A 27,613-nucleotide genomic window follows, 5' to 3' on the forward strand; every position below is an offset into this window, starting at 1 on the left:
AATGCAAGAATGTATCAAATGCTTTACTGAAGTCTAGGTATAGCACATCTACCACTTCCCCTTAACCAAAAGACTTGTTTATCCTATTGAAGAAAGCTATCTTGACAAATCCATGCTGACTGTCACTTATCACCTTATTGTCTTTTTAGTTTGCAGATGGATTCCTTTATTATTTGTTCCATTATAATTCCTGGCACAGAAGTTAAGCTGACTATTGTGTAGTTTCCTGATAATATTCTTAGCAAAACTGAATAATTGATCATTATACAAACAATCAGTTCATACCAATTCTCTTTAAGTTATTTAACTTTCACTTTAGCATGAACAGGACTGTTAAGATCCCGTGTTATTTCTCGCTTCCCCCCCCCCATGTATTTTAAACTCAACAATTGAAAGTTTTAAACAGAAAAATGCATTCAAACTTTTCGCTACCAATATTTTCACCAGCAATCAGTAACTAGCAATATAAATATATTAAGATTAAAGCTAAGTGTATATAGCAGTGGTTTTCAGATTTTTCTTTTCATGACCCAATTGAAGAAAATTGCTGATGCTCACAACCTAGCATAGTTTGACTAGAGTGCGGGGTCTCGGACGGGGCTGAGGATGAGAGCTTATAGGTGTACGAGTGGGCTCTGGTTTTGGGGGAGGTCAGGGCTAGGACAGGCATGGCTTATCTTGAGCAGCTCCCAGTCAGCAGTGCAGCAGAGGTGCTAAGACAGGCTTCCTGCCTCTCCTGGCACCGAAGACCATGCTATACCCCAGAAGCAGCCAGCAGCAAATTCCCAGCCAAAGTGAGTGCAGAGCTAACGCTTGGGGCAGGGGCAGTGTGAGAAGCCCCATGCGCTTTCTCCCCCTTCTCCTCCGTTCCATCTCCTCCCAAAAAAGTCTGGCCTGCAGCACAGTCTGTAGTGCCAGGACAGGCAGGTAGCCTACCTAAGCACTCTAACTGATCACCCGATCTCCCTGCAGCACCGAGACCTAGTGCCTGACATTCCATGACCCAGTACTAGGCTGTGACCCATAGCCTGAAAATCACTGGTCATATAGTATAAGAAAGTAGTGAATATGAACACTGTTCCTAGTAACAGTATCTCAAAGTTTGTGTTACACATAAAAATTGGTTTAAATTAGGTATGTTAAAATGCAGGTAATTGTGTAAATTGTAACTGCTGAAAAACTCAGTGGTTACACAGTTGCACACAACTGCAGCCAGCTCCCTGGGAGGCACTGCATGTCAGGAGCTGGCTCCCGGCCTGCACTGGCTCCCTCCTGCAGCCCACTCCTGAGGATCCAGCTTCCGCCCTGTACTGCTGCCTCTGAAACAGAGACAGCAGTGTTTCATGGCAGCTAGTTCTACAGGAGTAGGATGGGAGCCTGCATGTAACTGTGAATGTTAACAGATACGCTCAGGCTTATCGATTAACTGTTTACAGTGTTAAACGGTCACATCCCTAGTTTAAATCATAATTGAACAGATACTATTTTGCATTTTCAAAATAGACCAAATAGACTGCCCTTTTTTCTTGTTATTATTCAACTGTTTTGAAGCAGTCTAGAAAGAGATACAATTCCAACAACAACATCAACAAATACTGTTACCTGTAGGTACGGTTTATCATTTTAAGTGGATACTTACTCTAACAGGGGGACTTCTTGCTTGTACTCTTTGCTGCTGTCCACTTTGAGAGCTCTGTGGGTCATTTGAATCACAACTAGCAACAGTGTTGCTCTGGGCCCTTAATGCATTTGTGCAACCAGCTCCACCACTTGTGCCAGGTTTCCAGGGCCTTTGTTTGATGCCATCCAGTAGTCTAACCAGTAATATATTACTGGGAAGTTCATCAACACCACAGTCAACTAAAGTCCTACATTCTGGGCAACGGAGCTCATTTCGAGAAGTCACGATGCCTAGCAAACAACGTTTGCAAAATGTGTGCTGGCAAGGCAAGACTTTTGCAGAAGCATCAAGACGTTCTAAGCAAACAGGACACTCCAACAGATCCAACAAAGCCGATTCATCCATTTTTATCTAATTTACCAAAAATAAACTTTTGTAAAAGTCATATCTGTCTGAGTTCTTAAAGGGACTCATGTAACATCCATGCCTCTTCAGACTTTGCTCTGAAATTGTTGAGAAAACAAAGAAAAGGAACAAAGCGTTAATAATCTGGAAAAATAATTAGCTCTTGTGATTCCACAAAAGTATTTCCTCTGACAAGATTCCTGCACTGAACAACATCAAAAAAGATCTCCATGACAAAATCCTACAGATATTAGTTTGTGAATATATGTTTAATAATAATTTAAAATATTCAGCTAAAGGTTTTCTGTTAATATGAATGATTTACACAAGGCAATAACAGAGAATAATCTCTGGTTATAAAGACAATCTTACCTGCATTAGTGAACTACTTAGCTCAAACATGATGATCAACAGTAACAACCAAGGTTTTTAAACTTCAGTTGTCTCTCTTTTTAACTGCTACCTTCAGTTTTCTTAAAACCATTTCAGAGTTTATTAAATTTGTCCTTATAGGACAGATTAATAAAGGTGTGGAGAAACCACACCTAATAGATAAATTTACATTTTTACAACTTGTTTAATACTACAGCGGTCTGCCCTTTCCATAACTGAAATAAAGCAAAGATAATAAAAAATAAGACCCTGAATCTGCAAGTAGTTCTACAGGACTAAAGGGTCCACCATCAAAGAGTAGCTATTACTAAAATCATTTCATCGTGGATCGAGTACTGAAATACTGATAGTAGAACGTAAATGCAATGCATGCAACAACAGGAGTAAAGCCAGCATGCCACCAGTAAGCTGCCAGAAAGTCACAACAAGAATACTAAACAAGAAAAATCACTTATTTAGCTCACCATCCTTTACCACTACATACACATGTAACATGTATACACAAAGATTTACATTTTCTTTCCCCCTTCCTCAAACCCTTGCAGATGATTTGAATGGCTAGCTGGTCACAGAAAGCTTCCAGTACCTGATGCTATGTAACACAGCTGTTTGGTGTAATACTACAAGACACATAATACAGGTTTTCATTACGTACATGGAGGCTTTCCTAGAGTTCACTGTGAGGATTGAGGGAGAAAGAAAAACAAAGACACAAAAACAGACACACATATTCTGTCTCAGAAACAGAGCATTAAAATATGTTCAAAATTCATTTTAGGCCTGGAGAACACTCACTTTTTATATAAAACCTGTATAGGATTTATTACATGCATCTTCACATTAATAACATTAATAATCATATTCTCTGGATTTCATTGTAAAATTTAAGTTACTTACATATTTCCAGAGATAAAATATATTTTATTACACATTATAAACAAATAACAAATAATCGACTAACCGACAAGCAAATGCTTATTGGATAGCTGACACACTAGTTGACTAGTTGCTTCCCCCAACCTCTTGCTGCCTGTATCAGAAAAAGGCAGCAAGGCAAGAGGGGAAGGAGAGAAGTGGAGAGGGCGCCTCAAAGCGGCAGCATCACATGGAGCCCGGGGTCTGTTGAAATGCAGTGTGCAGTCCAGGGCTAGCTGGAAGTCTCCAAGTGGCCCCAGGCCACATGCGGTGTTTCCAAGCAGCAATGTCGCAGGGAGCCCAGAGTCAGCTAAAGACTCCAAGTCCCCAGCTGACCCAGGGCTCCATGCAGCACTGCCGCTTTGAAATTCTGTGGGGAGCACAGGACCAGTGGGGAACTGCTTGACTCATGCTCCCCCCTGCGCTTTCGTCTTTGAAATGTGCTACAAAGGTGGAAGCGCCTTTATTGACTAATTGAATAGTCAATGCAAATTTCATTGACTATTTGATTAGCCAATTAAACGGAATTTTACACCCCTATTACAGCACAAGCATTATATATTTGGTCATATGCGTTCATGTGTACCAGTTCTATGTATGGGGCAGGACATACAATGGAGAGGAGAGGTGGCAACATGTGAAAGGGGAACATTCTTGGGAAGTGACAATCCTTCTGGGGATCAATTACACACTTGGGGGAGAACAATCTATCCCTGCCTTTGGATGGGGGGGCTGTCTCGGAGGGTGCAGCAGTGTGGTGATGTACCCGTATCCAGAGAAGACCAACAACCTTCTTTTGGAAGGAGACATAGTATAGGAGGGTGCACAAGTGACACCAGATCCCTGTCTGGGATATTATAAAACAATCTCGGGGGCAGGCATCTTACCCCTTTGGGAATGAGAAAAAACGCATCTCTACTGGAAGGAGATAACAGTCCCTGGGAAGCAGCACCACACCCCCATCTGCGGAGGGTGAGACATGGCGGGGGGAGGGCGGTAACCCACCGGAGCCTGGGAAGGGACATGACACGAACCGGGGGGGGGTGGCACCCCGGTCTAGATAAAGGGTGACGCGGCCCGAGGGGGGGCAGCACCGCACCCCATCTGGCCGGGGGTGAGGGTGGCTGTGGCCGCTGTCCCCTAGGGAAAGGCGGGCGCACCACCGGGGGGCTCCGCAGGGCCCTCTCCCCTCCCTCCTAGGGGCCCGGCGGGGAGCCCCGTATCGGACCCCTCCGACCCGGACCCTGCCGCCGCCGCCAGCGGGGCAGAGGCGCCGCCACTCACCGTCAGGCCGCCGCCGCCGCGCTCCCTCCCCTCTTTGTTCCCGGGAGGAGCCGCCGCCGCCGCGCTCTGCCCGCTTGTGTCTCCCGACGCGGCACCGAGGAGGCTCCTCACCCCTCCCCGAGCGGGGCTGACGCGGGGGGCGGCACCGCAACGCCCCGCGGAGGGAGCCGGGCTGCGGGCGGGAGGGGGCGGCCCCGGAGGAGGAGCCCGCCCCGCCCGGCGAGCTGGCCGCGCCGACTCCGCCTGGCACCCCAAGCGCGGGGGGCGGAGGCTCCCGACCCGGCCCCAAAGCCCCCGGCCCGCGGCGCAGCCGCGCTCCCGCCACGCCAGGTGCCGCAGGGCAACGAGCGCCGCGCACCCCGGGCCCGCAGGTAAACTCCCGCCGCGCCCGGCGCACAGCTCCGGCAGCCTCCAGCCGGGCGTCCGGCTGCGCGCCCGGGCCGGGGAAGGCGGAAGAGGCTCGGGAAAGGCGCGGAGCCTTTGCGTGACTGAAAGGAGGCAGTTTGGACCCCAGGGACCGAGCGGGAGGTAGCCCGCCCCTGCGGCTGCGAGTGAGGAGAAGAGCTTGTCGCCGCTCACGCAGAGGGGAAGCTGCCTGAGGGCAGGGGAGAGGAGCGCAAAACACACAGAGACAAGACTGGGGGTGGTACGAAACCTGACTTTCGCTCTGAAAATGACAATAGCAAAGCGGTCTCACGGGACAAAACCCTACTCGCGAAACTGGCCGTAGGTAGGAGGCTGCTAGTGCTACACGAGGGCCATGTTACCTACCCGAAGCAAAAAAGGGGCGCTGTTGCTTTCAGACTTTTTACCTCTGGTAAAGTTAGTACACGGGGAACGCGGCGCCCTGGGACTGAGCCTGAACTGCTGGTAGGAGTGAATGTCAGCTGGGCAACTAGGAAGAGGCGAAGGAAGCATTTTAACAACAGGAAAGAGTTACTGCATCAGTGTCTGAAACAAGATGCTTTTTATTATCCAGATTATCCCTCTGCATCAAAGACATAAGTATCAAAGCAGTTACACGTGTGAATGTAAAAAATGTCTACACTTCTAAATGCTGTTCTGAGCACAAGCTTACCTAGTGTAAAATATTTCTAACGAATTAAATATTAGGAAGAAACAAAGTTGGAATCTGGCATAACATCAGACCTCAGAAACAGAATTAAATACAACAGCGGAGCCTAGACCCTAACTAAGCACCACTGTTAAAAAAAAAATTATAGCAGAAAAACCACAACAGATTGAGGAGCTCTCTGTCCTGGCCATTATTTCTTCTCTTGTCCCACCACCATCATTTAAAAGGAACAGGATTACCAAAAGATTAAACAAGGATTTCTACTATATCTGCTAGAAGCATAGTTCTTATCATCTGTAACTCTCAAAAGATTGTCTTCAAAATACAGTGTTGAATAGTACTGCCATACTGAGGTTTCTTAGCATTTCATAATTTGTAGGCAACACAGCTAAGCTGAAGTTTTGTTAACAGTATTCTACGTTACTGAAGTAAGGACATTCATGTTCAGAAAGACGTGCTAGTGAGGTGAAAATTCATAGAAATGAAGGACAATTAAAACTTGGTTTTTGTATGCTCCAGTCACGTTCTAAGTAAAGTATCTAAAATTTTAATACACGTTCACATCTTAGTTAAAGCTATAAAGAGCCTCACACAGAAGAGCTGCAACATGAAGATAACAATTCACAAACAGGGAGTAACACAAGAGAACTTTCAAAAACAAATGTAGGTAATGAACTGGCTAATGTGTATACCACTGCCCTCTATTGGACAAATTTCACCATTCAGGCCTGCTGGTATCAGTACAAGTATTCCAGGTTGACAACCAAGTATAGATGACATTTGACTAATTGTATTTATGCATGATTTAAGCCCCATCTTCTGTCCCAAGTAGTTAATCATTCTTCTTTTTTTTGTGTCCTTTCTACTCTGACAAATGAAGAGGGTGCTTATTGTGTAACAGTTCTGTTCCTTGGGGAGCACTTGTGCATGTGAATGTGAGATGTATTACAATTGCAAGGGAACATTGTAAGTTTGTAATATTGATACTTTGAGTAGTAGCAGATTTGAGTATGGCAGGTCAATTTTACATTTGGAACAGAAATCAGTGACGAAACATCAAGAATCTTGACAGGGCTGTCCTTAGGATTTATGGGGCCCAGCACAGTACTATTAAACTGGTGCCCCTATGCATGCTTGGAGCCTGGGGGGACATAATTTTTTAAAAGTGTGATTTTATAACCTTTAGAAACACACTAAGGAAGTATTTTAAAGCAAATTTTAAACTGAGGCCCTGTAAATTAACACAGTAAATTCTGAAACATAGTATATAGCTGGGGGTTCCAAATACCTATTAAATAGCTTTATTACCACTTGAATGGCTCTCTATCAGGTTCCATGTTCTGCTAATAGGTCTGGCAGGCCTTTAAAGTTAATTAGCTTCTCTCCACAGAGTGAGGCCAGATCAACACTAGACCTGGCAGCTTGCCGTAAGATAACCAACTCCAGTTATGCAGAATACATAGCAGGAGTCATTTTACCTTAAGCTGAGCTTGGTGGCATCCCCACAGCAGGAAGCCAATGGGAGCCAGTACTCCTGTTGGCTTCCCTTACTCCTCACAAGAGTAAGGAGTACCAGATGCCAAAGGGGATGCCCTCTGAATTGGATTTAATGAGTCTTAACTAGACTTGCTAAATCAAACTTCAGAAGATTGATCATAGCAGCAGTGATCTTCTGTGGAGTGAAGACAATCCCTTAGATTCACTAGCCTGCAGCAGCCAAAGAAGAGGGCTAGGAAGAGGCAAGTGGATGGACATTAAGACCCAGTGGTGTCCAAAATTTGTGAGTGTCTTAGACAGCTATGTATTCTGTGTACAAGTTAGGGATGTTAAAATGTGTTTGAGGTAAATGTATAACTACTGAAAATTTCAGCAGTTATATATTTACACAGGGCGGGGAAGGCAGCTCCCCATTACTGCCTCTGTATCAGAGGCAGCAGTGGGAGGTGGAAGGCAGGAACCAGTGCTTGTGGGGAACCCACTTTTAAGCAGGCCTGCGCACCCCATTCAGGTGGTGGAGAGGAGGGAGGATTGCATGAAGATTAACCAATTAACCAAGAATTACTGTTTAACAGTTTACATTATCCATATCCTAAATATGGTGGGTAAGGATAGCCCTATATTTTGGTGTAATTTGTGTATTTCACCCTGCTTCTCATGATTAGACAGGGTATGTAGCAAACTAAGTTGTGTTTTCTAGTAATCCTATGTCTGGAATGCTCTTCTGTAAATTGTTGAGTGAAGAATGTGTGTGAAAATCATCAGGAAGGTTCAGATAGTCAAAAAGACTTGAGACACTTGAAGATAAGAGATCATACATGGTACCTGAGGGTAGATGAAGGCTGAGGAAGTTAGCAGAAGAGCAGGACCCTGGAGACAGGCAGACACTCCTGAAGGTGCAAAGACCAACAAGAGATAATGAAGCCTGACCACAGACATTAAAGGATAATTGTGGGGAAATACCAAGATTAAACATATCAAGAATTGCATCATGCCACTGCAAAATCCATAGACTCCAATGGGAACGAACACACACACACTCCAATGGGAACGAACACACACACACACACACACACACACACACACACACACACACACACACACACACACACACACACACACACACACACACACACACACACACACACACACACACACAGAGTCCCCGGGTTACGTATAAGATAGGGACTGTAGGTTTGTTCTTAAGTTGAATCTGTATGTAAATCGGAACTGGCGTCCAGATTCAGCCGCTGCTGAAACTGACCGCCAGTTCTGACTTACATACAGAATCAACTTAAGAACCCCAAGCGTCCCCAAGTCAGCTGCTGCTGAAACTGATCAGCAGCTGATTCCAGGAAGCCTGGGGCAGAGCAACTCTGCCTCGGGCTTCCTGTAGTCAGCGCTGGTCAGTTTCAGCAGCGGCTAAATCAGGACTCCTGGGGCAGAGCAGCTGGGGTGCTGCTGGGTTGGTCCAGTAGTGCCGAGGAGCGGCGCTACTGGACCAACCCAGCAGCACCCCATCTGCTCTGCCCCAGGCGTCCTGATTCAGCCGCTGCTGAAACTGACCAGCAGCGGCTGAATCAGGACCAGAGCAGCTGGGGTGCTCCTGGGTTGGACCAGTAGCGCCCAGAGCGGCGCTGCGGGACCAACCGGCAGCACCCCAGCTGCTCTGCCACAGGTGTCCGGAGAAAAGCCTAGTCTGCTGGGGGGGGGGGGCGTACTAGCTGCGCACCCCTCCACCCCAGCAGAGCAGGAAGACATGGGCGGCGGACCGAGACGCACCACGGTCCCACCGCCTGGGTCCTCCGCGGCTTTGCTCCCAGTCTCCCTGGTCTGCTGGAGACCAGCAGACCAGGGAGACAGGGAGCAAAGCCTCTGAGGACGCCGGCAGCAGGACAGCCGCGGGGCGTCTGGGCTGTCCCGCTGCCGGCTTCCCCCGCGGCTTTGCAAAGCCTCGGGGAAGCCGGCAGCAGAGCAGCCCAGGCGCGCCTGGGGTGTCCCGCTGCCCGCGCCCCCCCCCCCGGCTTTGCAAAGCCACGGGAAGCTGGCAGCAGAGCAGCCCAGGTGCGCCTGGGGCGCCCCGCTGCCCGCGCCCACCCCTCGGCTTTGCAAAGCCGCGGGGAGGGGGCGGGGGGGGGGGGTCTCGGGCAGCCCAGGCGCCCCTGGGCTGCCCGAGCCCCTCCGCGGCTTTGCTCTGCCTCTTCCTGGTCTGCAGACCAGGGAAATGCAGAGAAAGCCCCAGAGTACACAGGCGGCAGGACCGCGAGGTCCCACAGTCCGTGTACTCTGGGGCAGCCCCATTCGTATCTGCGGATCCGACATAAGTCGGATCCGCGTAAGTCGGGGACTGCCTGTATATAAAGTAGAGCACTCTTGCCATTAGACTTTGGGTTTAATCCTGCCAGCCAAGCCTCAGAGGAGCCTCAAATTATCATCAAAACACCCCGACTCCTAACTTGGTCAGCCTTGCCTGGCCGGCAAGACAGACTTGAGCCACAATAGACTGGTAACTATGCACCCTGGCTGTGTCTACAGTGGCGCGATCTCGCACAAAAGCAGACGCTCTTGTGCAAAAACTTGCTGCCTGTCTACACTGGCCGCGTGTTCTTGTGCAAGTAAACTGATGTTCTAATGTATAAAATCAGGGCTTCTTGCACAAGAACTCTGACGCTCCCACTCAGGAATAAGCCCTCTTGCACAAGAGCTCTTCCAGAAAAGGCCAGTGTAGACAGGCAACATGAATTTCTTGCGCAAGAAAGCCCTATGGTTAAAATGGCCATCAGAGCTTTCTTATGCAAGAGAACGTCTACACTGGTATGGATGCTCTTGTGCAAAAGCACATATCTTGCGTAAAAGCACATGCCAGTGTAGACGCTCTCTTCTGGAAGAGTTTTTTGCAGAAGACCTCTTCTGCAAAAGAGTTTTTACATGAGAACGCGCCAGTGTAGATGTAGCCTTTGTGTGTCTCTCTCTCTCTCTTTAGGAAGCATATGCAAGCTGCTCTGATATTGTATTCTTCATCAACATGGTGTCTTGCCTTTTCCCCTAAAAAGATCGCGTGCTTCTTATAAGCATAACAGAAAGACTATCAGATTTTAACAGCAGCAGCTCCAGCCTATCAGAACGCATTTCTTTTTCTCCTAAAAGGGGAGTTTTTATCGTCTTTGATACAGTACAAGAGACTGTCAAACAAGGGGACAGGAAGGTTCCTTATAAAGAGCTTTCTCCAACAAAGGAAATGGAACAAGGGATGTTGTTAAAATTGAAATCTTAAGTGATATTTTATATTTCAAATATTTTTTTCTTCCTTTAATTTGTATTTAATAAGAGGATAAAAATATATTTAATGGAGTTTTTTCCATGGTACAAAGCAGGCTGAGGTCTCTGTATTCCAAATCTTATTTAACACTATTTAATCTGTTGATATTATATTAACACATATGACCCACATAGTCCATTTAAGTCAATGTGTCAGTGCAGAGGAAGCATATTTTGTTCCAAGTTAAGGATGTTAAGGAGCAGGTATTTAGCTAATTGTGTAGTTGACACACTACACAATTAGTCAATAAGGGGAGGCGTTCTGCAGAGCTACAGCGTGGGTGTCTCTTGGCTGGCATAAGCTGGGACTGAGCAGTCCTGGCTTGCAACTGCTCCAGGACTACTGCAGCTCTGCCTTTTAAATGTATTAAGAGTTGCTTAGCTCTGCAGAACCACAGTGGTCCCAGACCTGCTCACATCTGGTCCAGCAGCCCATTTGGGGCAGCCCAGGCTGGCTGCGAACAGCGGCTATTGCCGGAGCAGCCTCTGCTCATGGCCCACTTGGGGCGCCACAGGCAGAGGTTGCTTCAGATCAGCCTCTCCATACCAGTGTTCCCTCTAATCCTACTCTAAATCACCTGTGAAGCTTTGCTGCCACACAGCTTAGATGGAACACTCGGCTTTTAAGCTAGCTCCCCCCAGTACCGGCTCCTATGATACGAAGGCAGTGGGGGGAGCGACTAGTTGAGTCTTTTTGATTGACTACTCGCTTACATCCCTACTCCAAGTACCTTCTGATTGCCAAACAGAAGAGTGGGTGAAGGCCAATTCTTGATCTCAGAGTGCTACCTTTATCATAATGCAAACATACAAGATGTTAACATTCACAGCTACTACTCTATTCCTGAATCTAGGAAACGGATTTGAGACCTGTGACCTTCAAGAACCATACTTACAGGTCATTCTACATCCCTGTCGAGATCCCTATGCTTTGTCATAGGTCAGGACTACTGTGAGTATTAAATCTTCCTTGTTTACCACCCCTGAAATATTTTAAAAAGTTGTCCTTGTAGTTGCCAACAATGTTCACTCTAAGCTGCTAGGCAGCACAGCTTCACAGGTGATTAATCAGCCCTGCCCAGTCAGTCAAGGATGCATGGAGCCCTGTGCCTCTGACTGATCACCTGTGAAGCTGCGCTATTGCACAGCTTAGAAGGAACACTGGTTGCCATACAACTTTACCACTGGGGAATAATCATTTTCTCATATCTCAACAACTGGCATTCCTACATCCAAATTCAAACAGCAGTAAAGAAGGTTATGTCTCTCTTTGGAATGCTCAGCCTTGAGCTCAATACTGCAAAGTCCTCCCTCTTATCTCTGCAATGGGTAGGGTTTATCGGGACCATTCTATGCCACAATATCCAGAGCCTAGCTAGGAAAGGAAAGATTTCATTCTAACGTAGTTAATCACAGATCCAAATGAGCCCACAATTACTGCCAAATACTGCTTGCAGCTGTTCATGCATGTGACATCTTCTACCTTCATCACATGCCTACTTTTACACTGCCTCCAAGTAGGGATGTTAAAAAGCTTTTTTTTTTAAATTTTTAGGTAAACATGTAACCACTGAAATTTCGAATATAAATATTGTTCTTACATTTCAATGATTACAGAGCAGTATAAGCAAGTCATTGCCAGTGTGATATTTTAGTTTGTACCAACTTTAGTAGTGCTTTTTTGTAGTCTGTTGTAAAACTAGGCAAATATCTAGGTGAGTTGATGTACCTCCTGGAAGACTTCTGCATATTCCTAGAGGTATATATGCCCCTGGTTGAAAACTACTGTTCTGAAATATCTTTTCACTCTGAAGCAAGAAGGTCTCTCTTTGACGAAGTCCCATCAGTAGCCTTCACAACATTTCATTCTCCTATAAAAAACGTCTTGGTATATGCTCACCCTATAGCTTCCAGATACATCAAATGGTCATTGAACCGCTTTCTGAATGTCAGAGGATCCACCAGAACTTGGGACTTGAACTTAGTTCATAATTTTCTGATGAAATCTCTCTTTGAGCACTAGATACATGTACCCTTCAAAAACCTTTATTAAAAACTACTTTTTAGTAGCAATTACTTCTGCTTACTTAAAGAGTTAGTGAATTAGAGACTTTAACAGATGGCCACTCTTCCCATGGTAGTCTTCAAGGATAAGGCATCCCCTGAATCACATCTGTGATTCTTACTTGGAGTTGTCTTTGACTTCCTTATCAATCAGACAATGTGTTTGATCGTTTTCCACCCTAAACTTCAGACTAGGCAGGATGCAGCCATTCATATCTTAGCTGCTATGCAGCTGCTAAACGGTCATTCCCTCTAGCATCATAGCCCAGAGCTCAGTCTGTATCTGTTGCCTTTAAAATCTTCAAAGTTGTCACAAGTGCTTCCAATCACACATTCTTGAGGCACTGAGCTTTTGTGCAAGGGTGAGCAAATTCTGGCCCATGGGGCCAAATCTGGTCCACAGGGTTAGTTCCTGGCAGACCCCACCTCTATATTTACCTGCGCCTCTGCATGCATGAGATCATCACAGCTCTCACTGGCTGTGAATGCCCTGTCTGAACTGCTTCTCGCCTGTCCCATTGACTGTGAATGGTGATCTGTGGCCAACGAGAACTGTGATGCCCGATACCTGTGGAGACAAAGGTAAATACAGTTGTGACGGCCTGCCTGGGACTAACCCTGGTGGGCTGCTGGTTTTTTTAATTGCCCAACCCTGCCTTAGTGCATGCCTCTACAAGCTTGGCACTACCTTCACCTCTGCAAACTATTCTAAATCCGTCTCCTTCAGAGTATACTGCTCACAAGTCATCACAAGTGGAGCACCCATAGGAAAACGACTCAGAAAAGAAGAGGTTATTTACGTTGTTCAGTAACTGGAGTTTGAGATGCCCTATGGCAGTCATGCTCCTTTGGAATCTCATATACATCACACTGTAGCATCGATAAGGAACAGTATCCATTGTCACCCTATATACGCTCATTATAGAGCCCAAGGATACTTAGGGTACATGCATTTTCCTAAGGAGCTCTGCTATGAAAAACCTCTGATCAAAGATGCATGCATACCGCAGGCAGATCACCGATAGGAACAATAAATATCTTCAAGAACTGCAATTACTCCTGTGAGTAAGCCCTCCCCTTGCTCAGAATAGTACATTGCGTAACTCAAAAGTAAACTATTTGGATTTATAGGGAAACACAGTCTATGTTCTCAAAACCTTTAAAAAACCCATGAAGGCAGAGAGGATATGGGAAAAGGTTACACAATACAAGTAGACAGGGTGATGACTGGTACATTGGGCTAACTCTCCTTTTTAAAAAAAAAAAAGTATATATAAATATTTGTCCCCAACTGCCATTAATTCCTTTTTTGTTCTGCTAATTGCCACAATTTAATTGCTTCTCATTTTTAGTAATTTTAAAAAAATCAAATTTATTAAGGAAATAATGACCGACATAAGCACAAAGAAGCTAGGAAATTCAGTGCCAAGATTTCCAAGGAATTCTTCAATCAGGGAAAAACCACAGGTAAGCTCACATCATTATGCCTCCTGTGGAGAGGGATCTATTTTATTAGACATATTTAATATACTTGTTGGATCAGCCAGGGGAATCTATTAAGATAGTTACTGTTATAATTAAATTAGATAAGGGTCTTCAGAGCATGCAAATAGTATGTAAATTAAACAAAATGTAAAAAAAAGTAATAAGAAATCCCACAATACTGGATGCTGCTCCAAACCAGTAGCAAAATACAACTAGAAACTGTGGCAGGTACTAGCAAATAAAACTAGAACACTGCATTAATCTAAAAGCTCACTCAGTAGTGAGCCATCCCAGCAATAAGATAACAAAAGGATAGCAAACTTCCAGACTAATTTCTTTTTCATAACTTAATTCCTTATTTTCACAAGAGCTTTGAACAGGCAGTCCCTTGTTGTGACCATAAATAGAGTTACATAACATTGAACAAAATCAATGTAGCCAAAACAGGTCTTCTGCAACGGTAATAAAGGGACAGTTCATAATTTCCTTTTGGTACTTCAATTTTTCATTTCAAACATGTTTTCTTTGGGCTATGAAGTGTTCTGAAGACATGCATTAGAAATCCTTTGATACAGATCTATCTGTGCTGCTGCAATGAACAGAAGGGCTACGTCTACACTGGCCCCTTTTTCGAAAGGGGCATGCTAATTTTAAACTTCGGAATAGGGAAATCCGCGGGGGATTTAAATATCCCCCGCGGATTTAAATAAACATGTCCGCCGCTTTTTTCCGGCTTGGGGAAAAGCCGGAAAAAAGCGTCTAGACTGGCCCGATCCTCCGGAATAAAGCCCTATTCCGGAGGATCTCTTATTCCTACTTCAAAGTAGGAAAAGCCGGAAAAAAGCGTCTAGATTGGCCCGATCCTCCGGAATAAAGCCCTATTCCGGAGGATCTCTTATTCCTACTTCGAAGTAGGAATAAGAGATCCTCCGGAATAGGGCTTTATTCCGGAGGATCGGGCCAGTCTAGACACTTTTTTCCGGCTTTTCCCCAAGCTGGAAAAAAGCGGCGGACATCTTTATTTAAATCCCGCCGGGGATATTTAAATCCCCCGCGGATTTCCCTATTCTGAAGTTTAAAATTAGCATGCCCCTTTCGAAAAAGGGGCCAGTGTAGACGTAGCCAAGGGGTTTACCATGTTACAGGTGCTGTGGGCATCTTAACTCAGCCTTCCCATGACTGTTAAACATTAAAGAAACAATACTATTTTAATGTAGTTTTCTGTATTCATTTGGCAAATGCTCACTGCAATTTAGTAATATTTAAAAGCACAACATGTCCCATGAAATGCATATCTTAAGAGGTCACCGATATGTTCCTGCGGAAGGGAAAGAGAGGGATTGTAACTCTGGTCTCCCTGCTTTCTGCTTTTAATGTTTTTCTTCAGCTGATACTACTGAGCCAATCAATGTTTCCCTAGCTTGCATTAGAAAGGGGAGAGCAAGAGAAACGTGAAAGTGACACAATAAGGGATTGGAGAGCTGGCCTCCCTGCTGTTTCATTTAATGTTCCTTTTTCCCCCTGGATGGCTAATTCTATGATCAATTAGTAGTAGTAAAGTTTGGAGTCACAGAACACGTGTTCATTAGAAAATCTGTTCTCCAACAAAAGCTGAGAATCAAACATTTTCCTAGTATACTTGAAATCCCACATTCTTATTATAAAAAGGAATAGTTTGTACTTCTGCAATGTTTTCTGTTCAAAGCTGAGAGTACTTTACAGTGACAGTATGCAGAACTTTCCAACAAAACACTGAGCATTTTCCTCATTTTATAAATGGGGAGGAGAGGCAACCAGTTTAGTAGCCTAATATTCAAAGGTGCTGAACACCTCAAGCTTTCATTGGCATCAGTGGGATTTTAAAAAATATGCATCAGGCAGTAAGAAACTTGGCAGCAATTACACAGGAAGTTTGTAGAAATGAGATCTCCTGCATCCCAGTATTCTATTCTAACCACATGATCAGCCTTCTAAATTCTGTCTGAAAAGTGCCAGACTTGGTCAGAATACCTAAGACAACACACTTCATTAAAATGAGTGTCTGTAGAAAGATTTTTTTTCATATTCCAAGTAGCAATCAATGTGAATTATCACCATTTGTAAAACACAACAGTGATGAGATATGTAATTTTACAGATTTTCTCCCCAGTGTTTAACTGCCTCTAACTCAGAATACATTTGCCAACAACTGAAAGTTAGAATCAACTCCCATAGGGTATGTCTACACTTTCACCCTCTTTCTAGAGAGGGATGCAAATGAAGAAATTAGAAATGGCAAATGAAGCCAGGATTTAAATATTCCATGCTTCATTTGCATAATCACATTATGGTGCTATTTCGAAATGAGACACTGTAAAGACGTGGTTATTTCAAGAGAAAACCCTTCTCTCAAAATAACCCTTATTCCTCTTACAACAGGAGGCTTTATTGAGCATATAAAGGAACTTTCAGGGCCCGTTGGCTTGCCCTCCCTCAGCACAACACGTCCGAGTCTCCCTTGCATCTGCATGGGCTATGCCTGCTCCTTCCGACCAGTTCAGAAGCCCTTTCCTTTCAGCTGGGCCTCTGATATTCCTCCCCAGCAGCTCCCTCCCCTGTTCTTTGTCTTCCATCCAGATAAACAGGGTTGTTGGGCCCCCTCTTCTCTGCCTCTCCTCTTGTCCATCCTTTGTTTCCCCTGGCTTCAATCTGTGTGTCAGGTCACCGGGGTCTTCTCTCTGCAGCCCATTGTCCTGTCACTGGCCAGAATTGGCTGCGCTGTCAGTGCTAGGTCTCTGGATCACTAGATTACTAGACAACTAACACTAATTGCCAATTGACATATAACAAACAAACATTATCCTAATGGTACAACCTCATTCAGAACACTCATCAATGGCTGCATGTCAAGCAGGACATCACTAAGCTTGATAAAGGATTTAATTGGCAAAAAACAAAGCCAATAAAAAGTGTGTGATGCTAGGAATCACATCACTGACTTGGAAACATTTTGTAATCCAAAGTATGTGGTTACTAACACCTCGTGGGCATCTAAATGTACATGTTGTACTAATGTGCAGGCATTTGGAAACCACTAATTACCAAGTTTCTTCTAAATGAGAAGGCAGGGAAAAAAATCTTGTTCAGTTTAAATCCAAAGCACATATTTTACTGACAAGTTCTAATGTCAAAATAATCTTTTCATCTATTGATTTTATAGATACTAAGTCCACAAGAGCCCATTATCATCATTCAGTCTGACCTCTTGTATAAAACAGGCCCAAAATAATTCCTAGAACATAAACCTTGGGGAAAAAATCCAGTCTTGATTAAAAAGCGATCAGTGTTGGAGATTCCATCACAACCTGTGGTAAAAATTGTTCCAGTGGTTAAATATTTCACTATTTTAAAAATGTATGCCTTATTTCCAGTCTGAATTTTTCTAGCTTTAGTTTCCATTGTCTAGCAAGCATAGCCAGGTGGGCAATACTGTAAAACAATGCAGAGTTAATGATTAGCCATTTTTAAAATTAGTATAACACATAATTCTTGTTGAAAGCAGAATCCCTTCCCCTCCTTTCTTTTTAAGAAGCTGTTAATGGCTTCAGAAACATGAATTGAATGTTCACAAAAGACAAAATGTTAGAAAGGAACTGTGCTAATTAAACAAGCATGCTACAATAAAGTAGTATGGCAAACAAACCATGTTACCTCTTACTGTCTTTGACATCTTATCAGTAGTTACTATGGCCCAAATACAAATATAAAACAGAGTTCATAAATGTAACAGCAAGTGAGTAGCTACTTTTACACAAATTGAGAAACTGGGTGTTTAATAGTAAAATTAATATGATTCTCACTAGAGAAGATCCAGTTAGTTATTATGAGACTTTATAAATTTCCTCAGCCTTCTCTGGCCATAACTAGTGAGTTGGGTGTGTAAAGAGGAATTCAGTGTCTTTGGAGGGGATAAAATATTTCCAGTCTGTCTTCTTGCTTGTGGGTTTGATGGAGGCAGGTGTCTGCCATATTGTTTGTGCAGCCTGCAAGATGGATGCATTGATGGGGAAGCGCTATTTTGAAGGTGGTAGTAGCTTACAACAGGTCCATGAGCTCATGTGGTTGTCCAAAGTAATACAGAGGACATCTGCCACTCTCTTAAAGAAGTCCTGGAAGTGGATACGTTAATTGGTAGATGTAGATGTGGTGGGCAGTTTGGTTTGCTGAGGTGAAAGGAATGCCCCACTGGCCATGGGTGAGGTGTCCCATGTGACTTCTGTTTGTATGTCTGGTATAGGTTCAGTATTGAAGTCCGCTTCCACTTAAAGGGCTGGAAGGGAAGGTTTGCAGACATGCCTCCATGTAGTGGGATGGTTACCATGTTCTGTTCTGTAGTAGCCCTTTTTTGAGGGCTTTGAATATTTTTATTGAATCTCTGACCCTGAGTTTTGTCTGGCGTTAGATGCTGGACTGATGAAGCAGTAAAAGCTTCAGGGGCAGCTCCCTATTCTTCTGTGTCCACACTTCTATTTTGAGACAATGAGCACATTTTGAGGGACATGGAACTCCCCTAGAGGTCACATTCAAAGTGTCCCATATGACACAGGAAAGGCATTTCTGCAAGAGGAACAGCTCTTGTTCCAGGAGAGTCCAGCATGTTGAAACAAAAGTAGGGTTTTCTGGTTTTTTTGTTAAGACTAACTCTCTAGCTGTAACTGAAACTAAACACAAACACACACACACAGAAACTATGTTACTGAGACGTGCAGTGTGACAGTTGTACTCAGTCCCTGGCCAGGGATGGTAGAGAAGGAATTGAGGAGCCCAGATAGTGCACACACTATTTATATATTGACAGCTCACAAGGCAAAGGTATTGCTCTAAAAATTTCTGATCAAAGGCGCTGGGCTGCACCTTGACCGGACAGGAGCATCCATAGGAACATTTCTCAAAGGAAAAGGCTTGATTCTTTTGACATAAAAGGATAGTGCTAACTGTTCCTATGCGCTCTCACACCATGAATGGTCCATACCATGATGCTTCCATCTTATTGGCCTGGAGCGCCTTCAAGGTGGCTGATTAAGTCGTGATCTTGAAGAAACATTGTCTGGCATATTTATCATACCAGGCTTCCTCTTCCTGTTGAGCATCCTGCAAGTTTTCTTCAACATCTCAAACTGGGATGTGGGATGTAAGCAGAGAGTAATACTGCAACATTAGGTCCTTATCATTGGAGTCTCATTTATGAATCTGTGTATCATGACCCCCAAAGTTCCATTAAATTTCTTCATCAGGCCATTCGTCTGGTAGCAAAGGATGGCAACCAAATGGTTTACCCCGTCAGCTTCCCAAAGAAGTTTCATGGTCCCTGCAGGGAAACGAGTTCCTGAATTCATAAGGTTATCTGAGGGCCAACATACCCTGGCAAAAATATCTGTTGGTGCCTGGCACAAGCTCTTAGCCTCAATCTTCCCTAGAGCTACTACTTCAGCCCATTAGGTGACAAAAATCTATTAAAATCAGTACATATGGTTTTCTTCTAGCTAGCTTCTTAGGGAAAAGACCCAGAATATTCAGAGCTACATGCTGGAATGGAACCTCTATTATGGGGAGTGGCTGGAGAGGGACCTTGGCCTGGTCTTGGAGCATTCCCAGCCACTGGCACACTTCACCAGACCAGACACACACTGAGAGGGAATGGGCAAGGATAACTTGCCCAGTCAGTCTATGGTCCTGTTCACCTTAGAATGGCCACAAGGATGATCATGGGCTAAATTCAAGAGCTTTACCCTGTACTTAGTTGGAACTACCAACTGTCTCTGAGGATGCCAGTCCTCCTTGTGCCCACCAGAAAGAGTTTCTTTGTATAAAAGCTCTCTTTCTACCACAAACCTGGACCTGTTAGAAGAGCGGAGAGCGGTAGGGTTTCTGAGAGGCATCTGGGCCTGAGGACCTCAGTGCAATGAATTATATTCTGCTAGTGTTCTTGGGGCAGTTGGCCTTCACATGCCCCAGCTTATTACATGTAAAACATTGCCCAGCTAGCGCATCACTGAAGCCATGTAGGTTGCTAGAGACAAGAAGGTATTCGGAGGTTCCCCTGTGGTGAAGGGGGGGCTCCTTTATGTGAGGCCATTGGATTGCCCCCATGGAGGTACAGTAAATTAGCATATATAACCCGCACCTGTGTATTACCAGCACCCATGCACACCCTGTGTTTTTTCCTGATTGTGTAAAAAAAGTCTTAGATAACCCGTGCATGTGTATAGCCCGTACACCTGTAATGAAGTGTTAATGAACCGTAGCTGATGACACTGAGCAGTAAATATGCTAAAACCCTTATAGCTGGTATATAACCCCTTTGAACCACACCATTTTACAAATGGGTTTTGGCTGCTTGGGACAGAATAAAACAGGCTGCTATTGGGAATGGGTTCCATAAATGTGAAATTCTTCCTGAGGCTGACACGTCTAGCTCCGAATCCGACTAAGACAGTGATTCTGATTCAGCACCACAGGTCTCAACCATCACAGAGTTGTTGGTTGGTGTAGTTGCAGCACCCAGCTTCTCAGCTTTTTCCAGCTCAAAGCGCCTCTGATTTTCCCTCTCCTCCTATACACTTCACCTGTAAGAAAAGCTTCCTCTCCTCCTCAGAGATCTGCCTGTCTTAATGACATCTTCCCACCTTCGTGCTCTTGGAGTGGGAGGGACGTAGCCACCATCATCATCTTCTGCTTCCACAGGATCATTTGCTCCTCATGCTCTCATGTTTCTCATCCTCGGTCTGCGTGTCTGACAGGGAGTTGGACATTTAGGCCTGATCTGGGGCTGTTTGGTGTACCTCTTGGGGAAGGCTGGTTGCTTTAGGACTACTCTGCCCCACCGCAAATACATGCACTGGGCTGCTTTCCTGCCTTACTCTAGGCTAGCTATTCCATTGATGTGAAAGCAAAAAAAAAAAAAGGGGGGGGGGGAAGGGGGGGAGTCCAAGAAGTCCAAACCAAACAGTTTGTGTGTCTTTCCCCCCACTCCCACCCTCCAGACAGGGGAGAAAAAAAAAACCCCTCACCCTCAAAACTTATAAAAAGCCAAAAAGAAAAAGGAAGATGCATTTGGGATTTTTCTCCTGTGTGGTACCCTCCTTCTGGAGAGGGCTTAAAAAACAAAAGAGAACAAACAACCACACACCCCTGTAATTTTTCCTAATAGCTGACTATGCAGTGTTAGGCATGTGAACACAGAAATCAGATCATGGGTCTTTAAAAGGTGATTTTTATTAACAAAACAAAGAAAAACATACTTGGTGAACATTACTTGGTTGCTAGGTGTTACAGACCAACTGAAAAAAAGAAATTAAAACAGAGAATTTCTTCCCCTGGATTCAGTTTTGAAAGTTAGAATATGGGGGGAGGGGGAGAGGCAACATGCGCTCAGCACAGAAAAGACTAGCAAATCCAAAAATAATCTGATCACATCTGACTAAACATTCCCTGTTCTATTCACACATCTATTGTTCCATCATTTAGTCTTTGCAAAGGCATGGATATCACAGGATATTCCATAACCCGCTCCCTGGCTCAATTCATGTCTCCTGGCTCTCCTCTGGTCACCGCCTCCAATTCAAAAATCCACACACTTTTAATTGGTTCTCCTGGCTTCCCGCCAACTCACTTCCTGCTTCTTATCATTCCTGAAGACTCTCTAGGACCTACTGTCTATGATTTTAACTCTTATAGGCAATTTAGTTAACTGAATGACTGCAATGTCCAGGGAAGGGTAGTATCCCCTCCCATTCATTACAGCTCCTCTTTAGACTTCTGAAGCTTTGGGAAGAAGACTGGCAAGAATATTTCCTGGCTCACATGAAACTGTGAAACAGCTTTGGGCAAGAAAGCTGTGTGGGGCCTCAGCTGGACTTTGTCTTTAAAAAAACATTGTGTAGGGCAGATCCAAAGTAAGCACCCTAATCTCAGAAATCCTACATGCAGACATTACAACCATTCGGAATGGCACCAATGGTTCAAATCAGGCCCCCAGGAGCCATTCTAACACTACATTCAGCTCCCGAGGGATAGGGTCATGGATATGGGGATAGAATCACTCCAGACGCTCCAGAATCATTTGTCATTGGGAGTGAAGATTGACCTGTACTCTGCTGTAGGATGAAGGCCTAAGATAGCAGTCAAGTAGACCTTAACTGATAAAAGGTATAAGCACTGCATTTTAAGATGCAGAAGGTAGTCCAGAACTGACTGCAGTGAGGCTCTTTCTCTTTTAAGCATGAAGCAGCCATACCATCATGTGGAGCACCACCGTGTTCAACTACTGAGGACTGTTACAGTTCTGGGACAGCAGATCTGGCCAGAGTGACAGCTACAGCAAGGCCATCACTTAGTGATCCAGCAGTGTTCTGAACCAAGCTGGGACAATTAGGATTGTCTTTGTCCTATCCTGTTTGCTCTTCACGAAGACAATGGATTATCAGCACTGGCAGGAAGATGTATGTCAGAATCCCAAGCATGGGAGTAGGAAGGCATATAACAGGGAGCCTCTGGTGGTCTGCCAAATCAAGCAGAACATATGACATTTTTTGTTCGAATAAGTCAAAAAAAGGTCCATATTTGGAAGATTATGCTGATCACCTTGGGACTCAGTGACCATTTATGGCAAGATGAAAAGATTGCTGAGATGATCTGCTAGTACATTCCTGGTCCCCATGCACATCCATGACATGAATGCCATGCTGCCAACAGAAATTCCAGAGATGAGAGAGCTTCCCAGCCAAGGACCTTGCTTGTTAATATAAAAACATCATAGTGGTGTTGGACATCAGGACTTGTACCACTTTGTCCTTCTAGGGGGACCAAAAAGATTGGCAGGCCAAACAAACTGCTCTGAGATTCCTGACATTTATGTGGCGGGACCAACAGTCCCACTAAGACAAAAATCTCCAACAACTGTGCCACACAATCCTACAAGCAAGCTCTCAAAGAAGAATAATATGTTATGAATTGCCTAGATGACCTTTGCTGTCTCTTCTAGCCCAGTGGCTCTCTGATCACGAATGACTTTATATTATGTTTATTTAATGATAGCTTCAATTGCTGAGCAAATGTTTCTAAGGCTTAAAGATCCCCTTTCACAAACCAGCTGTTTAAAGGAAGCTCTTTGAATTGATAGTCATCAGCAACACTGAACTGCAAAATATATTTTGACTTAGACGTGTTTGGTTAGGACCTTGATGAGAACCAGCTAAAATGTCTGTCTATACAGCCAAAAAAAATAAAAAAATAAAATAAAACCATGGCAGCAGAGAGAGACCTGGTCAAATGACTCAGACTTGCAGGATTTGCACTATAAGGCATCTATGTATTATGGAAAATAACATGTTTAGCAGAACAGTTCTCCCCAACATCATCATGGGTCATTAACTTCAACAGCAATTCATAAAAAGATACATACCCTGAACTGAATCACCACTGCAGGGCTAAAAATAGCAATATAGACATTCAGGCTCAGGCTGGAGCCAGGGCTCTGAAATTCAGCAAGAGGGAAGGATCTCAAAACCCAAGCTGCAAACCAAATCTGAATATTTACACAGGTGGGCCCCCACGGACAAGGGCTGCTGGACCCGGCTCGCACTGACTCCAGGAGATACCCCTGCTGCAGTTCTGCATTTTAAATGCAGTAGGAGGTGGGCTGCCTGCACACCCAGCTCTTCCTGCATTTGAACTGCAGAGCCGCAGCAGGGTAGCTCCTTCTGAGTACAGGCAGCCCCGAGTTACGCGGTTCCGACTTATGTCGGATCCACAGTTACGAACGGGGCTTTTCTCGCCCCGGAGGACGGGAGCGGCGGGACACCCAGATGCGCCGCGGTCCGCCGCCCCCGTCCTCCGGGGCGAGAAAAGCTGCTCCCCGTCTCCCTGGTCTGCAGGGAGATGGGGAGCAAAGCCTTGGAGCACGCCCGCAGCGGGACAGCCGCGACGCGCCCGGGCTGTCCCCCTGCGGGCGTGCTCCGAGGCTTTGCTCCCCGTCTCCCTGGTCTGACCAGCAGACCAGGGAGATGGGGAGCAAAGCCTCGGAGCACGCCAGCAGTGGGAGAGCCGCGGCGCGCCTGGACTGTCCCGCTGCCCGCGTGCTCTGCGGCTTTGCTCCGCGTCTCCCAGGTCAGCAGACCAGGGAGAAAGAGCAAAGCCGTGGAGCACTTGGGCGGTCCCGCCACCCCCGTCTCTCTGGTCTGCTGGGGGGGGGTGCAGCTAGTGCCCCCCCCCCAGTAGACCAGGCTTTTCTTGCCTACCCCTGGGGTAGAGCAGCTGGGGGCTGCCGGGTTGGTCCCGCAGCGCCGCTCCGGATCAACCCGGCAGCACCCCAGCTGCTCTGCCCCAGGCATCCTGATTCAGCCGCTGCTGGTCAGTTTCAGCAGCAGCTGAATCAGGATGCCTGGGGCAGAGCAGCTGGGGTGCTGCTGGGTTGGTCCAGTAGCGCCGAGGAGCCGCGCTACTGGAGCAACCCAGCAGCACCCCAGCTGCTCTGCCCCAGGCGTCCCCAAATCAGCCGCTTCTGAAACTGACAAGCGGCTGACTACAGGAAGCCCGAGGCAGAGTTGCTCTGCCCCGGGCTTCCTGGAATCAGCCGCTGATCAGTTTCAGCAGCAGCTGACTTGGGGACGCCTGGGTTTCTTAAGTTGAATCTGTATGTAAGTCAGAACTGGCGTCCAGATTCAGCCGCGGTTGAAACTGATCAGTTTCAGCAGCAGCTGACGCCAGTTCCGACTTACATACAGATTCAGCTTAAGAACAACCCTACAGTCCCTATCTTGTACGTAATCTGGGGACTGCCTGTACCTTCCCTTATTGACTAATAGTGTCAATACAAATTGTATCAACTACACGATTACCCAGTTACCCATCTCTTAACATCCTTAGTTTATATTGCTTACAAAATTATAACATAACTATATATATAAAATTTGCATTATGGCAGCATAACAACTGTCGCATGTTAATATTTAATAGTGATATTCACGGTTGTGGAATGGATGGCCCTGATCATCAATAAACTAAACACCGCTGTGGGGTTCCTGCCCCAAAAAGTTTACTCTGAAAGAAACATGTATTCTTGTAATTTCCTGTTGTAGTGTTCCTCCAGTACAGTTTTCTAGTTTATGTTACCACCCTGTGGCGGGATGAAGAAATTAACACTATTGTTAGCGAATTAATGAAGTTATTACTAAGTTCTAAGTACAGTAGTAGGGGCAAGGACTACTCTGCTTTCTTCAGTCACCAACATCATTCACAACCATATGATAGTTTGGGATTATGATGATTCCGAAACATGATTCGCAAGTCAAGTAATTACTAGAGAACGGCAAGGAGGAGAGAGATATGTAAACCAATTCTATGGAGAGCAGAAGAATGGCCACACTGGCTCAGAACAAAGATCCATCCAGCCCTATATCCTGTCTTCTGACAGTGGCCAATGCCAGGTGCTTTAGAGGGAATGAACAGAACAGGCAATCATCAAATGATCTCTCTCATGTTGTCTATTCCCACCTTCTGAAATAAGCTAGGGACACTCAGACCTTGCTATTGCATCCCCACCATCTTAGTTAATACCCATTGATGGACCAATCCTCCAAGAACTTACCCACTTCATTTTTTGTGTTCTGTTATAATTTTGATGTTCACAACATCCTTGGCAAAGAATTCCACAGGATGACTCTTCATTATGTGAACAATATTTCCTTCTGTATTAAGCCTGCTGCCTATTCATTTAATTCGTTACTGTGTTATATGGAGTAAATTACATTTACTTATTCACTTTCTTCACACCAGTAAAAATTTTATAGACCTCAGTCATATTTTCCAAGCTGAAGAGTCCCAGTCTTTTTAGTTTCTCCTCATATGGAAGCTATTCAATACCCTCAATCATTTTTGTTGCCCCTTTCTCTACCTTTTCCAATTCTAATACACCATTTTAGAAATGGGGCAACCAAATATGCATGCAGTATTCCAAGAAGTGGCACACCATGGATTTATATAGAGGCACGATGTTATTTTTTTATCTTGCTATTTATCCTTTTAGCACCTGAATATAAACAAAAAATAAGATGCAGCATACCCAGAGATTTGAAAAGTAGGAGGGTAATTTTGAGACTAATTTAGAAAAGGTGATTGTAGGATGTGTGTGTGTCATTTGAATATGCTTTATGTTAGGAACACATGAAATTCCTTAGAGGAAAAATAACAGTTATAGCTTATCTTAAGATATTTATATCATATCTAAGTGAATCACAGTTGTCAGTATACAGAAATGCATTCCATGTATAGTAGAGAATTTTATCCCCATTTACATATGGGGAACTGAGACAAAGATGAACACTCAGATTTTAAAGCTATTTAGTTGTTGCTGAGCTTGGCATCACAACATCTGATTTTAGAAGCCTAAATCTCATTTTCACAAGGGATTTTGGTATTTAGGATTATAAATTCCATCATCAAAACAGTAGTTATACCATTATAAATATGGGTAAACATTATGGCAACAAAGTTGATTTAGCAGTTCATGCTACCATAACAAAGAGTGACAAATGGACTCATTACCCACAAACTGAATTGTTTTCAGATTTAGTGTAGGAGAAGGTTGTATGTGTTTTTGTGATGTCGTCTAAACAGGTTACCATCTTTGTGACACACACAGACCAGCTCAAGTCAGAGCAATATGGTAATTCACTTATGTTGTGGCAAAGTCCTGCTGGGCCCTGAGGGTTCTGCACTTCCTGGTAGTTACTGCATGTCTGTGAAGCAAACACTGACTCTCCACACAACCTCTAGCTTTTTACAGGAGAAAAAGCCATCAAAGTCACTCATCATAGGCTAGTCCATAGTTTGGGATGAAACCCTGCCATAGTCCTGGCACCTCATCTTGGGCTGGAGGGGGGGGGCACTGTAATGGTGTGGGAAGAGTTGGGGGGGGGGAAGAGCTTATCCACTACTCCAGGTTCCGATGCAGGGACCCTCAGGCTGTGGCAAATGGCAGTGTTTCTTCCACTCTCAATAATGCAGTCATTTCCTTGGGCCACTTCCCCAAACAAGCCCTCCCAGTACCTACTCCCTAGTACCTGTGCAATCCTTCCTGTTCCTCCACACTCCCAGTCCCTTGCTCTTAGTGCACCTCTCCACTCAATCCTTGGATTTGTCCCCTTTGCCCTTCCTGAGGGGAAGCCTTTTAAATTGGCCCCAGCAGGCCTTAATTGGCTGCAGGCATCCTGATTAGTCTGCTGCTTCAGGCTGGGTCTATCACAGTGCCAATAGGCACAAACAAATGCTAACAAGTCATAGTAATCAAGTCAATTCACTTGTCAGAAAAGAATAAAGTAGAATGTTATCACTTTACTGCTGACCAGTAATTACATTTGTTTAAATTCACGGAAGACAGTAAAATGATGTTATTGTCTCTGCCAATTTGTTTTCTGTAATTGGTATCCTCTACCTCAGCAGTTTTTGAACTGTAAAATGAGGTCCCGGAGGCTGGTATTAGACTTGCTGGGACCTAGGGCTCAATCCTGAGCCCCACT

At 44.8% G+C, this 27,613-nt stretch overlaps 1 protein-coding gene and 1 long non-coding RNA gene across 4 annotated transcripts in view; one reads left to right on the plus strand and one right to left on the minus strand.

Annotated features, from left to right (window-relative positions):
• Nucleotides 1-27,613, minus strand: part of SH3RF1 (SH3 domain containing ring finger 1) — a 163,951-nt gene that overhangs the window by 131,884 nt on the left and 4,454 nt on the right. For 2 of the 3 annotated variants that reach the window (XM_075931132.1, XM_075931134.1), the window contains exons 1-2: nucleotides 4,619-4,775; nucleotides 1,640-2,124 (exon numbers count right to left, since the gene is read on the minus strand). In XM_075931132.1, coding sequence (XP_075787247.1) covers nucleotides 1,640-2,026 — 387 coding nt within the window. In that variant the 5' untranslated portion in view covers nucleotides 2,027-2,124; nucleotides 4,619-4,775. Of the gene's footprint in view, nucleotides 1-1,639; nucleotides 2,125-4,618; nucleotides 4,776-27,613 lie in introns of those variants that run through there. The other variant, XM_075931133.1, reaches the window with a different exon arrangement.
• On the plus strand, nucleotides 5,744-11,461 carry LOC112546239 (uncharacterized). The gene is made up of 2 exons (XR_003089881.2): nucleotides 5,744-6,356; nucleotides 11,363-11,461. It is a non-coding gene; the product is annotated as an uncharacterized LOC112546239 (long non-coding RNA).

This window comes from Pelodiscus sinensis, chromosome 5 (genome assembly GCF_049634645.1).
Source record: "Pelodiscus sinensis isolate JC-2024 chromosome 5, ASM4963464v1, whole genome shotgun sequence".
Classification (NCBI taxonomy): Eukaryota; Metazoa; Chordata; order Testudines; family Trionychidae; genus Pelodiscus; species Pelodiscus sinensis.